Source organism: Cladophialophora bantiana (genome assembly GCF_000835475.1).
Source record: "Cladophialophora bantiana CBS 173.52 unplaced genomic scaffold supercont1.5, whole genome shotgun sequence".
NCBI lineage: Eukaryota > Fungi > Ascomycota > Eurotiomycetes > Chaetothyriales > Herpotrichiellaceae > Cladophialophora > Cladophialophora bantiana.
The window spans coordinates 1,205,451-1,221,868 of NW_015971579.1; the positions used below are offsets into that span (position 1 = coordinate 1,205,451).

A 16,418-nucleotide genomic window follows, 5' to 3' on the forward strand; every position below is an offset into this window, starting at 1 on the left:
TCAAGTAACTTCAATCTCGACTGTGTGCACGTGGTTTCTTCTTCCCACCATAGGCTGAGAGATCCCAGTCTTGTCTGTCGCTTTCGCAATCAACTTGTACTTTCCAGGTTTAGGTATCGATACCTTAGCTCGGAACGACTGCCATTCGAATTCACTCCGTGCTCTCAATGAAACATCCGATCGAGGCAGCCAATATTCACCGCCGTCAATGCTGACATCGACCTGGCTGATTTCCTCGCAACCCCAAGCGCGCCCTCGGATCTCAACATCTGGTCCTTGCAACAATGCTTCCGGCTCTGGCCTGACGATCATAGAATTAGGCTCGACCATCCACACAGGCCTCATTCTCTGTCCACCGGAGTCAGCTGGATCGATCTCATTGTAAAATGTCGTGGTGAACGGCCCAATGGCGCGGTGATCTTGCAGCGAGAGCCGACAAAGCCACTTTGTGCTATTGGTACCAAAGTATCCAGGCACAACCATTCTTACCGGACCACCTCGATTTTTGCTCAGTGGTTCACCATTCATTTCATAGGCAATCAAAACCTCGGAGCTCAGCGCCTTCTTCAAAGGGAGGTCTTTTTCATATCGGTCAGCCGAAACACCCGCGAATGAACCCGACTCCAGTCCTTGCGACCAGACGTATCTTGCCTCTAGCTTTGGTTTGGCCAGTTTGAGCATGTCCGCAAGCCGGACCCCGGTCCATTTGATGTTCCCAATCCTCCACAACGCGTGGACTGGGGGCGCTATGGGGCTTCCATAGCACTCATGGAACGCAGTTATGGTCGAACAGGGCATGCTTTTCAGCTGCGCGAAAGATACGGAGAACGGTCGTTCAACCAGTCCATCTATCACCAATTTCCACTTCTTCTCATCTACAACCGCAGCACCCATGTGGATGGTTTGGAAAAGTTGAGAATCATCCGTAAGTTCGGCATCCAGCTCATGTGGCTTTGGAGGGTGCCGTATCAGGAATCCGGCCGGGTCAATGGCCGTAAGGGCCTCGCGCTCCGACCCATCACTCTCACTTTGGGCTCCTGGAAGGAGGCTGACGTACTTTAAGTACAAACTCTCGATGTCGGGGTCCATCGGCAACCGGAAAATGCAGCGTATGTGCACTTCGTCGTCCGCGAGGCTTTCTTCTGTGCCGCAGATGCTGAAGCAAAAGGAACTTGTATTTAGTCCTAGTGATTAGGCCTTCCTTGCATTCGATAGATTGTGTTTATCGCTCGGCGCACGTAGGCGGCAAGAGCAGTAAGCCTCGACAACGCGGAGGCGACGCGGAGCCGTCGATGAAGGCTTGTTCGACCTCGGTATCGGCCATCCGGAAAATCCCCTTACTCCGACTCGATGAACAATGGGGGCCTAACAGCAGGCCTGGAGAGCCTTTGGCGGACCATAAATGCCAAAGAGGGCGCAAGGCGCCCCAACGAAATTCGCTAGTCGTTGGAGGTGAGTCGAACTATGGCCAAGCCAAAACTGACCCTGTACTTCGACCTACACAGCCCATACTCGTACTTGGCATTTTACGTTATCAAGGTCGGTAGTCAACTGAAGTCGACCCCCTCCAAGCCTTGTGAGAGCTACCGAGAACCAGCCTGAAGCTAACATAACATGACAGAATTCGCCCGTCTTCAAATCATGCGACATAACGTATACCCCAGTTCTGTTGGTGGCATATATAAACGCCGTTGGGTTAAAGCCACCATGGAGCAGTCCTAGTATGTGGCTGACGAAACCCCCGATCCTTTCCTCCCCCCCCAAAAGCGGGTGAAGTCGATTCTGACATGTTCTATCAGACAAGGTGAAATGGATGCATACAGACGTCGCTAGATGGTGTCAGCACTTCAACATCCCTTGGAGCCCAGGTTTACCAGCGAACTACCCATTCAAAGTGACCACGTTGAAGGTGAATTCTCCTCAAACTAAATCGTACTAAGCTTGGCATGCTCAGTCTTCAAACAGGTCCAGAGGGCCCTGGTGGCCTGTTTGCTTGAATGCCCTGACCGGTATCCGGACGTGGTAGACGGGCTATACCATGCATTTTGGTACGAGAAAAGGGGGGTTCAGCTTCCTGAAATCCACGGACCCATTATTGCCCAGATAGTCGGCAAGGAACTCGCTGCGAGGATCCTGGACAGGGTAAGTAATAATAAGCTCCAGCGTTGCAACCTGATAAGAGACGTTGACAAGACTTCGTCGACAGAGCACCTCCGATGAGGTCAAGTCACTCCTGAAACAAAACACCGACAGCGCAATTGCTAATGGGTCTCCCGGTCTCCCTTGGATCAAAGCGGTAAATGGAGAAGGACAGGAAGAGTTCTTTTGGGGCTTCGATCATCTTGGGCAGGTTGCGAGATTTCTAGGCCTCCCAAGGCTGAACGGGCCGCACCTGTAATCGGGGATTACATTCACCGTTGAAATTGTGTATTGTACAGGAGATCCGCCGTCTATTGCCCGCGTCTTGCGGCTTTACTATTTCCCCCATGAACATGGCTACAACTTCGAACCCGTCTCCTTTGCAGCGAGCTCCCTCAGCTGCCGCCGCAATATCTTTCCCGACTAGTCGAGGGGTCAGTAAGCGTCATACATAGGATCCACATAGGGAACTGAATATTGTGATTACTCACCGGATTTTTTGGGATAGCATCCACAAAGGCCGCGCCTCCTGTGAGGTGCTTAATCGTTGACACTCGTGTCCTCACGAAGTCCACGACATCCTTTTCAGTGAGTCGTGAATTCGGTACCCGCACAACGTACGCGCGCGGTCGTTCGTCATCCGTCGCCCTAGAGATGTTGCCGTCAGCAGAACAATTAGACATGACGTGCAAAGTCGTCGACGTACGTCTTTACGCCGATCACTGCGGCGTCCACAATTTCGGAATGCTCGAGGAGAAGAGCTTCGAGCTCTGCGGGGGCAACCGCGACACCCTTCACTTTGATCAATTCCTGGCACGGGTTAATTGGCCGACCGACGCAAGAACTATTTGGGGATTGGCGCGTGCTGGCAGCTTACCTTCTTCCGATCAACCATGTACCACTTTCCAGCTTCGTCTCGGTATGCTACGTCGCCAGTTTTCAGCCATCCATTGCTGATAGTTTCTGCAGTAGCTTTTGGATTGCGCCAGTATCCCTTCATTGCGTTCGGAGAGCGGATCCAGAATTCTCCCCTCTCGCCTGGCCGGGTTTCTTCTTCGCCGTTCTCCTTGACGAGCATTGCTTCTGCCCCAGGAACTAACTCGCCGATTGATATCGACGACGGACCCGAACTCTCCTTTTCGTCCCAACACAGCGTGATTGCAGGTGTCCTACAAAGTAAATCTATCAGCAAAATTCGAAATCCGAACCGGGTTTCAGCACTGACTCCGACATCCCCCAGGCTTGCCGTACTCTGATCCTACCATTCCAAAGCTCTTCAAACTGCTGCGTTACTTCCATGCCAATGGGCGCCGCGCCCGCCAGCACCTTTCTGATGCTGCTGACGTCGCAAGTGCCATCGCGAACCGAAGGGTGTTTAGCCATGGCTACCAGCATTGGCGGGACAAGCACAAGTTCCGTAACTTTGAAACTTTGAATGTGATTCAGCATATCCGCTAGATTGAACCGCTCCATCAGGTATGTCTCGAGACCCCATTTTGGCGCCGTAAAGGTGTAGTAGCACAGCCCCAATGCATGGTACATGGGGACCGCGCAAAGAGTTCGTCGAGCGACAACGGTTGAATCGGACATAGAGATCATTTTGAGTTGAATCATATTCGCGACCAGACTTCGATGTGATAACTCAACCCCCTTTGGAAGCCCGGTAGTGCCTGAGGAATAAATCAGAATCGCGGTGCGCTCCGAAAAAGTCTCGGTGTTGCGCTCTTCCCAGGCAAAATTTCGACCAATCTCAGGCTTTGCAAGCAGTTCGCTCCAATGCTGCACTTTGGCATTGGCTGTGGACGGTACTTCTTTCTCGTGGTCCATAAGCACCTCTGAGAAGAGAAAGATACGTTTCTTATCGAATCCGACAAGATCGGCTGCTTCCAGTGCTCTCTTTATGCAGCTCTCTGCCGCGAGGACAATGCGAGGATTGGAATCTTTGAGCTGATGAGCAAGTTCCCGTGGCGTATAGGCAGGATTCGCGCTGTTGTAGATGGCGCCGGCCATCAAAGCACCCATGACAACAACCGGATAGAAGATGCTGTTAGGGGAGAACAATAGCACGCGATCCTCATTTTCAAGTCCTGCGAACTGGAGGCCAGCGGCAAATCTCTTGGACCATTCGCGATAGGTATGAAGGGTGAGAAAATGGGTCTCGGGGCGTTTGGCATCCACAAGGATTTTGTCAGTTGAGTTGATGTTGGAGGTCGACGATTCGAACATAAATGACGGAACTGACAATGTCGGTGGTGTCAACTGCCATCTCGATTTGTAGGGCATGTTGAGGTTCTTAGATCAAGTTGCTTTGGCTCAAGGATATCCGGGAATGAGGAGAGTTGCCGATCTTTAGTACCTGAGCGTTCACGCAAGGGAGAGAGCTTTGCATGAAAGTAGCTGAATATATGATCACTCGTACGGCCTTTAACTCGGTATAGTTGGCAGCATTTGAAGTTGTGATCCCCGAAATGGTGGCTGACTGCTATGGGTGGCGAGTGGGTGAAGCTAGGTCCAGGCCGCCTGCGGTACGGGATCCACAAACACAAAGCTCGGTGCGGCTGACGTCGGAGCCGCAGTAATGGCAGGTCTGCACCTAGACGATCGACATGAAATCGATAGCTTGATACTGCCAGGCACTTCGTACACTGTCCCCCAGATATCCTCCATATTGTGGGGCATAATGTTTCAGCATTGAATGGCCACTGCCGTGGGGAAATCGATTCTACCGATTGTCAGGCCAAGGTAATCATTGGCAAAATTCGGGTTGGCCTGAACGTTTCACTGTGATAGATTGTCCTCGTCTTCGTGTGACCAACAATCCATCAGGATATCACCATATTGATGCATAAGCCTCTGCAACGCCGGTCTCGCAGTAATCGCTCCAGACACAGTAGAGTCGAGCGTCAAAAAGCACGTAAGCAAAGGCCTCATACTGGCAACCCACTCCGAGTCTGGATCCGTGTTAGAGAGTCGTGTCGAAGTCAAGTCGCCATGCTGATCGGCTGATATATGCAGGTCAATAGTATGTTCGATTGCCTTGGAGAGGGCCAGGACCACCAGGGCCGTATTTGCGTGGTGTGAGATGAAATCCATCTTTGCTTGAACACTGTTGATGAGTCTAAACTGGCCCATTGCCGATACGTCCACAATTCGTTGTGCTATTGTGAGAAGAGACGTAACAGCCTCTCTCTGGTAAATCAGCGCCTTGTCCAGCAGGGGCTGCCTCTCAGCGACAGGAAGTAGGTTGGATGCGCGATGAAGCTGTTCTATGAGCAGTAGAGTGCCTAGGCTCCAAAACAATAGCATAAATGCTAAATCACCGGACCGTCAGCATCAATTCTTGTGCGCGGGTAATAGGTGATTCACCTGAAGCTAGTTTTGATTTCTCGGAAAGTAGATAAAAAGAGATGGTGCATTGCTGGAGCCATGAGCCATATGTCAATGCAAACTCGTCGTTGATCCCCATCGATATGGTGATCGCATTCCTAAGCGTGGCTATATTGAACGCTGCGTCGCTGGTCAAAAGCATCTGCCTCAGGTTGATAGCCCCCCTAAAAACACGGAAAAGATCTCCTGCGGCATTTTGGCAATGCTTCGGAACTTCCTGATCGAAGATAGCTGGTTGGTGCCATTCTGGGGCTAGGTGACCACTGAGGAGGGTCTCTTGATTAATCGTTAGTCATTACTGTATAATGCAAGTCCGCCGTGATGCATACCGTTTGATCTTGGAGGTGCGTCTTCCAACATACAAGGTCGCTCATGCAGTACGGAATCAATCGTGTCGCGCAGATAGCCATACCAGCGGATAATGCCCACAGAAGCCTGAAGGAGGAAGCGATAAATTGATCGACGTCCCAAGTGCACACAGTAGTCTTCCACGAGGCCCTGTAGCTCTTCCATCTTGCGCAGAGCATCGTCCAATAGGCCCAGCGGAGTGTCTTCGTAACAGGATATGGACGCCGCTTCTGGAGGAACACTGGTCATTAGAAAGAGGAAGACTGAATAAAGCTTGACAAAAGATCGGTTGTCTCTCGAGGAAACCAGATGAGAATGTGCATTGAACCAGGCCGCAGTGAAGACGTGTGTACTATTGGTACTCCGATCTCCCGGCCCAGGGTCTGGTCCCGAGCACTGACTGACATCCGGCGGGTTTTTGAAAAGCTGGGCCAATGGACCATCCGCCCGCTTGGACGGTGCAAACTGGAGAGCGAACGCCTGCAGCACAGCGATCAAAGTGTGCTCATTCTGATTGCGTGTTTTCTGATCAATGGCATTGCCGTACAGAGGGCCAAAGTTGTCCAAGAATCGGGCCACCCCAATCATTGTAACCTTGTTAATCTGACTCGCCAGTCTTTCCGGTGCCATATTAGCGTGAATCTGGGAGCCGTTAGTGCCTACCGAGGCGTTCTTCCAAGAGGGCGTAAACATGTTGCCCACAGATTGGCCACTGTTAATATCCAAGGTTGACGGGTTTGACTGATCAGGGTCAAACGAATACTTGTAGGAACCAGCGAATAGATTACAGTTGTAATCAAGATATCTGACGGCGATCCCTGACATCATGGAATTGTAGACCTCACCGAGACTTTGATTTATTCGCCGAGTCTCGACACTGGAATTGAGCAAATGAATTGGGCTGCCCCTCCAAAGCCCAAGCGTCGAATTTCTTCGGGTAAAAAAATCACTGGGCGATCTAGGTGGTGTCTGGTAATGGCTGCCCGAGCTGTGGGTGGTTGAGGAAGATGTGCTACTGCTTTGATAGTGTTCAGTGGCTGGAGCCTCGGTGGTAAACACCTGGCGGTCCAGGTTGGTCCATTCCGATACCAGATTTCCCATGAACATATCGACATCAAGGAATCCGGTATAGGGAATCCCACCCCAGAGCGCATTTTGCGTGGTTCTTTGAGTGGAGTCCACGGGCTCCGGGTCCGCGCACAAAGGGACAACAACCTGCTTCTCAGATCTCCGGATAGCTGGGGCGATAGGCTGTTCCTGTACACATGAGACTGGTTGCTTCGCCTTGTTCTTCCTCTGATTCAGTCGGGAATTGACAAAATCGAACGTGCAGTTGTGCCCCAGATGGAGACAATTCAGGCAGCTATTTGGTGACCCAGGTTTGATACCGTCCGGGAAGGCACATCGTCTTTTCGAACGGCGACAGGGGTCACAAGACGAGTTCTGCTTCCGAACTGTAGGAGCAGGTCCCATGAGGATTTGTGGAACTTGAGTAGCGGTGCCGTGAGCCATAGCCATGGACGGTCAGCAAAATCAACAATATTAAAGTAAATTGACTTGTGCCACGATGGATCTGGGAAATTGTTTGAGGCGTGGCGATGCAGGAGATGGCACAGATACAGTAGTCGCTTCAACACGGACTCGTTCGAGCTAAGCTGATGTCTGACTCTTTGACAGGGCTCTGCGTTATTCCATCTCACAAGCCGGAAAGGCTGGATTGTGGTCACGGTTCAGATTCTCCATCACAAGGTCCAAGCTTTAACCTTTGCCGCGGCTGCAGGGGTCGGATCCGACCTGCCATTGTCATCGGGTTGCCCATGGATGGTACAATTGGTGTATTCATCCGCGCTGATGACAAAGTCTCGTGAAATGTTGAAGCGGGAGCCGATCCCTGTTCATTGGTGTCAGAGCGGCCCGCTGAGGCTCATCATTTTGCCTTAGAAAGTAATGGATGTACAGTGTATATTAATATTTTGTAGAGATCGCAAAGATTCAAGTTGGGTCTTTGACGGCTAGAATGAGGAGTGTGCGATAGCGTGCGCAAGAAATGGCCCCCTTGGTACCGCAGAACTGCTCCTCAAAGCCATCATCTTCCGTGCGCTGCTTACCGCGGGCGATGGTCCAAGATAAACCGGGATGTTCTTTGAGAATGATTGTCAGGACCTGCACTTGAACGCTGAGCATCAACGTATCGGAAACACCAAGGCGGAACGTCGATGATAGAGGGTCGCCGCAGCTGGTACTCTAAGGCGAGTAGGCCGATGGTATCGCACAAGACCCAGGCCTCTGCTGATGTGGTGCAGTTGGACGCGGCCGAAGAGGAAGAACATTGTCATGGTAATAGTCGAGGTTCAAGGGCAAGTTCTGGGCGCCCACCGAGCCGACAGGGCATCGCAGGGTGTGATGAATTCGACCCACTGGCCGCCTGACGCCCCCTGGACGGGCGCCGCAAGAATAAAGTCCCGTAAAGCACCCTGAATGAACTGGGAAAACAGCAGGCAGTCATCGCACATTGTCTCCAACAGCGGCGACAGCACCGAGAGATGCGCAAAGGATTCATCTCGCGAGCAAGGGCGAGTCCGAACATACTGACACTTGACCGGGACGGGATCCCCACAGGCATTCCAGCTCTGTGAAAAGCTATGACGGACTACTTCTTTCTCCAGGGGATGAGCTCACATCTCGCCAGAGACCAAGGACGCACACTCAGAATCGACAGTCAATCAGGGGTTGGCAGTCACCATTGCAACAGCAGAAAGCCCCATTGGACTCGAGGGCTACAACTCAGCGCCCGTATTAGGCCCATGCCCAGACGCTCATGCTGAGTGAGACCTTATATTTTGGCACGAACAAACCGAAGGTATGGTGCTAGACCTTTTTTTTGAATGAACAACCGGGAAGATATACGGAGTGCATTGGCGCCATTGCTTCGACGCAAGGCTATACAGGCAGTAAGGCTGAACGTCCCTTTTCATCAAGCAGTTCGCTACGTAAGCGCAAGGCTTAGGAAAAAGCTCGACGGTCCTGAAACCGAGATTGCTTTATAACAATTTCCAGGTCCGCTCCAAGGTTTCGCATAGGATCAGGAAATAATACCTCAAAGTGTCAGTTAACGCGACGTTTCACCCTGGGTTATTCGTATACGAACTATCCTGGGAAACTACCAAGGGACCTCGGTATGGTCAATCCCATGACCATATCTTCTCAACGCAGGCCTCTCCCTAATTCCTATATCATTCATATAGAAAGACCGGTCCACTCACCACTGCAGATTCAATATCGCCGCGCTCGACCATGGCACTGTAACGGTAAGCACTCCCTCCTGCGCTATCTGCAACACCTCCCCCGACGTGACGTTGTTTAGCTTCACCGGCCTCCCTTGATGAAGCTCGTAATTATATGACCAGCCGTCAAAAGTAATGCCCGTGATGGCATCACTCCCGTTTGCCATCAGTCGCTGCACACTGACTCCCTTCGCCGATGACCTAGGTCCCGTGGTTGGCAGTTGGAAGCTGATCGTCTCGCTGGGTCGAGGTCCGTTGGAGGCGGCCGTGCCGTTGGAGGTGTAATTGTACGCATTCATCTGGATGATGGCGATCCTCTCTAACCGACCATCGATATATGCCGCATAGGCGTTTTGATGTGTGCTTCCCAGTTCGATATCACTTATGCAGACGTTGTTTTTGGTCAAATCTCCGAGAAAAGTGGCTACCATGATGTTCCCATAGTATGGTGCTTTTGTGCCCATGGTCTCGTTGACAGTCTGGATCGGTTGCCATGAAGCGTACCTATAGTTAGTGCCTTGATGCATGTGTACTCGAGCAATACCTGTGGCGGCACAGTAGAGGTTGAAATCCACGCCCCAGAGAGCAGCGCCGAATGAATTAGATAGACCTGGAGCTCCTTCGTTGTACAAGCTATTGGTCTCGCCAAGGATGTACGGAAGACCCGTGTACGCCAGAAGGCTTGATTCGTTGAGGTGTTTGTTGACTGACAAGACGATTGATGTGTGATTCATTAAGGTGCCTTGGAGAGTTACACCGGGCTGAGTTGCACCTCCAATGTAACTGGACACTGTTAATCACTATAATCCTGATTCCTAGACGACATACTTATGACTGTCAATGAATGCAATATCGTTGTCGGCGTTCAATCCAGCTTGCCACGTGGTGATCATGTTCAAGCTGTTTGAAGTCCCCGCAAAGTTGGGGGCGTAGAACTTGAACTTCCCCTGTTTGATGATATCCGGACAACTCTGCTGGACCAGTTGACGCATGGTGCGAGTCTTATTGAGCCATTCTTGAACGTAATCAGTCTCATTCCACCAATTCGGTCTCACTGGGCCTTGGGCACTGGTCTTGTAAAGATCGGGCTCGTTGCCTAGCTCCCAATAGGCGAGTTTGCTGGTACCAAGAGCTTTGCAAACAAGCGGAGCAGTTCCCACCAAGGTATCGTAACCAATGGACCCATTCGTGCCCAGGTTGAATCCGTGGATATACGTGACACCTGGCCAAGTGGAGTAAGAGTCAAAGTAGCTAGGACCGATAGATATTGTCGTTGGGTAGTCTCTCGACCTCGAGAAGTTAAAGCTACCCACCAAGGCGGCTGTCTGGGAAGCATTAAAGGTTGCGTAATCCCTGGCCCTTCATTCGCCATTAGTCCCTCGTTATAGCCTAGGAGGGACGTACTCCGTATTCCCGCCAACTCTGATGATGGGATAGGACCCTTGAAGGTTACGCAGGTTGTTCAAAAGGTTGTATGAGAAGTTGTTCGGTTGACTCGAGTTCCCTGGAAAGAGTCGGTGACGAACTCCTGCTTCTTCTCTGGCAACCTACCTGCAAAATCCGGAAAGGATGAAAACTCAATCGAGTATGAGACGAAGGATTCGAGGAGTGGCTTGCTGGCATTTTGGGGAGGAGCGAGAGACAAGGAAATAGCGCATGTAGCCACCTCGACAAGGAGCAAGCCAGCAACAACACGAGACATGAACATTGTGAAAGGCAGAGTGATTGAAGAACGAAGAAATTGTTCCCACCTATTTATCCCTTTCATACGGCGGCCATACCAACATGAACGCTCTCGAGCAAAGCCCTGTTCACTCCAGCATTCCGCGCGGGGATGCTTCGGCACATCCAAGGCCAGGAATTCCCCAGGTTTGCAAGTCTCGCGATTGGTGGGAAGCTTTGCATTTCAGGAAGGGGACAGAGCATTTGCGGGGGGAGGTTCACGGATCGGCAACTGTACAACGCATGTTTTGGGAGCGGAGAGCTGACAGGATACCTTTCATTTGCCCGGAAAGCAATTTGGGAGACGGGGGCCTCGCAGCTCGCAGCGTCATCTGCAGAACTGGAGTCGCATCACGACGGAAGGTGGAAATGATCCGGCGGTAGGAGAGGGGATGTTGAGTGATGATGAAGCTCTCGCAGTTACTGGGGATAGAGGAAGGAGAAAAAGTCAACAGTGATCGTGGCGAAGCTGATTATTATACGGCGGAGTATTTTGGCGCCTCCAGCCAAGCTCCAGCGCAGTTTCATCATTTTCGAACTTGCAGGCAAGACATGGTGGACAAAACAGCCACACCAAAGACAAGATCGAAATACCATTATTTCACGCACACATCAGATACCCCGGTTTTCCCTTCGCGTTCCCATAGCTGAATATGTTCTGAAAAGCCTTCCCTCACATAGGACTCGACCAAACCCCCAATCCTGTCCAAGATGCCCTCGCGATCTCCGTCACGAGGGCGGTCTCCTACGCGATCGCATACGCCAACTTCCGTACAACGAGCACCTTCTCCACCCTTCAATCGTTCACGTTCGCCGCGTCGGTCGCCCTCACCACGATCGCGTTCTCGCTCCCCTTCGCGGTCCAGATCCAGATCATACACTCGGTCGTCTCCGCCTCGCGATGGGCGCAATGGGCATGGGCGGGGGAGAAGCCCCAGCCGAAGCACGACGCGCAGCAGGAGCAGGAGTCCAAGTCGCGGTGACAGGAGGTCTTATAGAGAAAGAAGCTACACGCGCAGCCCCAATCGAGACAACCGACGGGTGCAGAGCTCCAAGATTGTGGTGGAAAAGCTCACCAGAAATGTGACCGAAGCCCATTTGCGCGAGATCTTTGGCTCATACGGTCGCATCGAGTCGATTGACCTCCCACTGAATAAACAATGTATGTCTAACCTTGCTCTGGCCCGGAAGATGTCTAACGTGGAACAGTCCTGACAAATCGCGGCACGGCATACATTCTTTACGATCATCCTTCCGGTTCGGAATCTGCCATTGCTCACATGCATGAGGCCCAACTGGATGGTGTCGTCATTTCTGTGAGCATTGTGCTTCCTCGCCGGGCTTTTTCGAGATCACCGCCTCCAGCCAGATCCTCCCGATATGGCCCACTACCCTCCCGTTACGGACCACCTCCAAGGGGACCTCCTCCACCGAGATATCGAAGCCCTCCCACCAGGAGAGGCGGCTACGGTGGAGGGAGGCGAGCAGCAGAAGACGACACGTACGTCCCACGCGACACATATTCAAGGTCTCCTTCACCGCCCAGGCGGCGTCGGCGGTCACCGTCATATTCCAGATCCCCATCTCGGACACCGCCTCGAAGACGTGGCCCACCTGCTCGAAGTCCACCAAGGCGGAGAAGACGCAGTCCAAGTTACAGTTCTCGGAGCAGTTACAGTCGGAGTAGAAGCAGAAGCAGAAGTCGGTCAAGAAGCAGACCCAGGTATGGGGGAAGAAGATGAGCTGAATGAGAGTCGATGGCCTATCGTTTTATCTCTCCCAACGGAGAATAAAAGAAAAATACGAGGCGACACTCAAAATGTAGTGTTTGACAACCCAACATTATGCGAAAGCGCACGGAGTATCCTTGTCTCGGTCAGATTGAAGTGCTTCTAACAAGGGACGAGCATGCAAGGGCTTCATAGATGAACGAATTGAAAGCGTTAATTCAAATCCCGATAGCAGTCATCTGTCAAACTTCAAACTTGTGCAGACGACCAAAAAAAAGTTTCAAAAGTGATGGGATAAGAACTGCTCAGAGAAGGAGCCCCAGGAGCATGGCCTCCGACATAGCTGGCTAGTGCCTAGGTAGGTCCCTAGCCTAGGCATCTTTACCTAGTGGGCTGCCCACAGTTCGGTGTGGTTGAGGCCCCTAGACACCTATTCGACTGATTTTAGCGGTGGTGGCGACGGGTGCATTTAGTTGAGCTGGTTCCTTGCATGAGAGCCGCTTGGCGGTCGGGTGGAGCTCCAGTGGTGCCAGTCAGTGACAGGCGCCGCACTCTGGCGAATCCTCGACCCTCTCCAACGCCTGCGCCAATTTTCAGCTTCCGCTCACTTTCACTTTCTGGTGCGCGATCAATGTAAAAGTGAGCGCAGTTGGAACGTATCAACAACCACCTCGGTTTCCGCAGCGATCCCTATCAGTGAATCGTCATTCCATGTCTGCGACTATCCTTGCCGGCGTCTAGTCCCTACCAAAGCTTCTGCGCGCCCTCCGAATGACAACGCGTCTTCTTTTGTCACTTTGCCCGGTCAGAGCATCCACCTCCCTTCAATTAGTTGATCGTCAGCCCACTGTGCATTACCCGCGCGTCGATCACCATGAGTACCGACCCTGAGACTCCCGATGCAGCTGATGGAATCGACCACCATGACGAAGAGAGCGAGGCCGACGATGAAGCTATCAACGACGCCAGCATGCAGGATGCGGAAGACGATGAAGGGGGAAATGACGGTGCCGCTGACGGCGAAGCTGATCCTGCGACTGAACGAACCTTGCCAAATGGCAGACCTTACACCGTGGCTGATGAACCGCAAGACTACAGCGTCTTCAACAATCCGCGCGATCTCGCCGACATGCGTCAGAGACTTTTCACCCTCGAAGACCCCGTTGAGCTGCCGGTCGCGGATTGGCGAAACTATTTCCCTTTTGTTGATAATATCTGGCGTAAAATGAGATCCCAGCCAGAGGACGCCGGTGCCAATGTCGAGTATTATGCCTGCAGGCTGCGACGCGGCGCCAGCCAAAAACCACATACGCCAAGGCCCACTCCAGAGGGTAAACAGAAGAGGAAGAAAAGGGTCCGAGACGAAAAGACATGTGCCATGACCATGAAGGTAGTCTATAACAACGGCCCAATAGAGACCTGCACCATTTCGAAAGCTACCGATGGAGTAATGAGACATTCCCATGATCTGGACTACATCGATGGCACAAAGCGAAATACCGGAATCATGGATACAGCTCGCCACGAGGCTACCAAAGGTTATTTGCCCGCTTCGATATATTGGAAATTGTGGCAGGAGCCAGACAAGATGCAGGCCGCTGGGGGGAGGTTTATGAAAATGTCAGATGTCCGAAATGTCCAGTATGCCTGGCGCCAGGGACATCAACAGGTTGTTCTCAAGGCACACAAAGGCTTCAGTCAACAGCGCGCCCTCCGACAGCCACCGGCCCCGCCACCTCTTCCGAAACCTCAATTCCAACCTTCCATGCAGCCTGGCGTCTTTGGCCGACTGGAACCCGTCAAACCCGATGCACGGAATGAGCCAACAGCAGCAATAACGACTACGACAATCCAGTGGGACACGTTACAGTATCCACATCATGCCAGAGGTTTCTTGGAACCATATGTGCCCGATCCCAAACTTGCCGCCGTCCGAACCCGTCCACATATCACTCTTACCTGGGCAAGCAGCCTTGATGGCCGGATCAGTCAAGTCCCAGGAGTTCCTACGGCTGTATCCGGGCCAGAGACAAAGGCAATGACTCACTATTTGCGAAGTCGACATGATGCCATCTTGGTTGGTGTTTCAACAGCCATAGCCGATGACCCTGCCTTGAACTGTCGACTCGCAAATCCCGGCGGGTATGGCGGACTCGCCTGGGAGTTTCAACCACGGCCCATCATCATTGATCCTCACGCACGGCTACGAATTCACCCAGAGATGAAAGTGCTCAAAACAGCAGCCGCGGGTCGAGGCAAGGCCCCCTGGGTCGTGGTTGCTCCCGGCGCATTGCTACATCCCGTTGCTGTAAGCACGCTAAAAGCTCACGGTGGAGAATATCTGATGATTAATGACTATCACCCTGCACAAGGAGGACTGAACTGGGAAGGTGTTTTCCATGTGCTTTTTCGAGAAGGAATAAAGAGCGTCATGGTTGAAGGAGGTGGGATCGTACTTTCAGAGCTTCTGAAAATGCATCGCTCCCATCTGGTCGACTCTATCATTCTCACAATAGCTCCTACATTCTTTGGTAAAGCAGGAGTGATGGTGTCTCCAGATCCAACATTCGACCCTACGGGACGCCCAATTGCCACCAGGTTGAGAAACGTCAGATGGCAACCAATGGGAGACGCCGATGTGGTTATGTGTGGCCACATGACTATCGATCCTTCCCCGCCTACAAATGGTATTCTACCTGGTATCGAGGAATACTCGCGAACAGCGTCAGGTGTTCCAAACCCGCCACAACAGCAACAACAACAACAACAACAGCAGCAGCAGCAGCAGCAGCAGCAGCAACTTCAACACCCGTCAGGAGGACAACAAACACCACCCGCCCCGCCAGCGAAATTGCAAACACCTCAGCAGCCCGCTGTGGTCCAGACTGAGGCTCATGCATCCATGAGTGTTCCTACCGGTACTCCGCAGCAACCGGTACCTGTGCCTACACCGGCATCTGCACCTGAACAGCCTTAAGGTTGAACAATCAACACGAGACCCCATGCTTGCTGCGGGAAGAACAATTGGTGTCTTAAGTTAACTAGTGGGAATGAAAAATCGCTATGGGGAAATAGTGGTAAACGGGACACCAACCCCGGAGCCTAATGAATCAAGTGATGAAACCGAACAAAAGCGATCCATGTAAAGTCAATGTGCGGGCATGCAAGAGCGACGAGAAAGAATATTGAACACCACTAGCTCATTTACAACAAAAGGAAGGGGCGTCTGACACTTGATACGGGACGAGCTAATGACTTCTACGACGCACGAAATGGGAAATGAAAAATGGGATGAACAAGGCTGGTCACAAATGGATGAACCTGGGCCAGGTAGACAGTCCTTTTCCGACGATTTCGAGTTCTGGAACGCAAGCTGGAAAGCAGGGGATTGTGTTGTCTGGTACTTAGTACCGTTACCGACTATGTATTGCCAAAGTGCTGTTGGTTTCAGGAAGGGGATGCAAGAACTCAATTCTAGGGAACGATGGAAAAAGGTGCACCCTGGCACGTTAGTGCTACTAGTACTAGTAGCAACAAGGATGGAGGTGCGTGGCTAGACTCCGCGGTAGTGCGTAATGCTGCAGTGTAGGGAGCTGACCAGGCCTTTCAGCGCATTTTATGACTGGAATACTACCATGTACTTCAATACCAAATTGGCAGCATAGACCACCAAAGTACCTAAACCTAAGAGGAGGAAGGACACACACAAAGCAGCTAGACTTATTTTAGCAAAATTGTCCGTTTTGGGATATTTTAGTGACGTATTAATTTTCAAAGCAGAGAAATTATTATAATAGTATATATAATA

The 16,418-nt window shown here is 51.8% G+C and overlaps 7 protein-coding genes across 7 annotated transcripts; 3 read left to right on the forward strand and 4 right to left on the reverse strand.

Annotated features, from left to right (window-relative positions):
• Z519_04026 (uncharacterized protein) lies at positions 1-1,089 on the reverse strand (the record flags this gene model as incomplete). The annotated part of the gene is made up of 1 exon (XM_016761773.1): positions 1-1,089. One exon carries the CDS (start codon positions 1,087-1,089, stop codon positions 1-3), a length of 1,089 nt encoding a protein of 362 aa, XP_016622111.1.
• Positions 1,090-1,464: 375 nt separating this feature from the next.
• Positions 1,465-2,398, forward strand: Z519_04027 (uncharacterized protein; the record flags this gene model as incomplete). The annotated part of the gene is made up of 5 exons (XM_016761774.1): positions 1,465-1,539; positions 1,622-1,721; positions 1,800-1,909; positions 1,972-2,142; positions 2,207-2,398. 5 exons carry the CDS (start codon positions 1,465-1,467, stop codon positions 2,396-2,398), a joined length of 648 nt encoding a protein of 215 aa, XP_016622112.1.
• Positions 2,399-2,496: 98 nt separating this feature from the next.
• Z519_04028 (uncharacterized protein) lies at positions 2,497-4,422 on the reverse strand (the record flags this gene model as incomplete). The annotated part of the gene is made up of 5 exons (XM_016761775.1): positions 2,497-2,562; positions 2,631-2,787; positions 2,846-2,949; positions 3,017-3,308; positions 3,365-4,422. The coding sequence occupies 5 exons, from the start codon at positions 4,420-4,422 to the stop codon at positions 2,497-2,499; spliced, it is 1,677 nt and encodes a 558-aa protein (XP_016622113.1).
• Positions 4,423-4,917: 495 nt separating this feature from the next.
• Z519_04029 (uncharacterized protein) lies at positions 4,918-7,386 on the reverse strand (the record flags this gene model as incomplete). The annotated part of the gene is made up of 3 exons (XM_016761776.1): positions 4,918-5,450; positions 5,506-5,802; positions 5,856-7,386. 3 exons carry the CDS (start codon positions 7,384-7,386, stop codon positions 4,918-4,920), a joined length of 2,361 nt encoding a protein of 786 aa, XP_016622114.1.
• Positions 7,387-9,133: 1,747 nt separating this feature from the next.
• On the reverse strand, positions 9,134-10,866 carry Z519_04030 (uncharacterized protein; the record flags this gene model as incomplete). The annotated part of the gene is made up of 4 exons (XM_016761777.1): positions 9,134-9,941; positions 9,987-10,511; positions 10,563-10,662; positions 10,710-10,866. The coding sequence occupies 4 exons, from the start codon at positions 10,864-10,866 to the stop codon at positions 9,134-9,136; spliced, it is 1,590 nt and encodes a 529-aa protein (XP_016622115.1).
• Positions 10,867-11,591: 725 nt separating this feature from the next.
• Positions 11,592-12,622, forward strand: Z519_04031 (uncharacterized protein; the record flags this gene model as incomplete). The annotated part of the gene is made up of 2 exons (XM_016761778.1): positions 11,592-12,042; positions 12,090-12,622. The coding sequence occupies 2 exons, from the start codon at positions 11,592-11,594 to the stop codon at positions 12,620-12,622; spliced, it is 984 nt and encodes a 327-aa protein (XP_016622116.1).
• An 862-nt stretch (positions 12,623-13,484) lies between these two features.
• Z519_04032 (uncharacterized protein) lies at positions 13,485-15,587 on the forward strand (the record flags this gene model as incomplete). Its single annotated transcript, XM_016761779.1, has 1 exon — positions 13,485-15,587. One exon carries the CDS (start codon positions 13,485-13,487, stop codon positions 15,585-15,587), a length of 2,103 nt encoding a protein of 700 aa, XP_016622117.1.
• Positions 15,588-16,418: the final 831 nt, after the last annotated feature.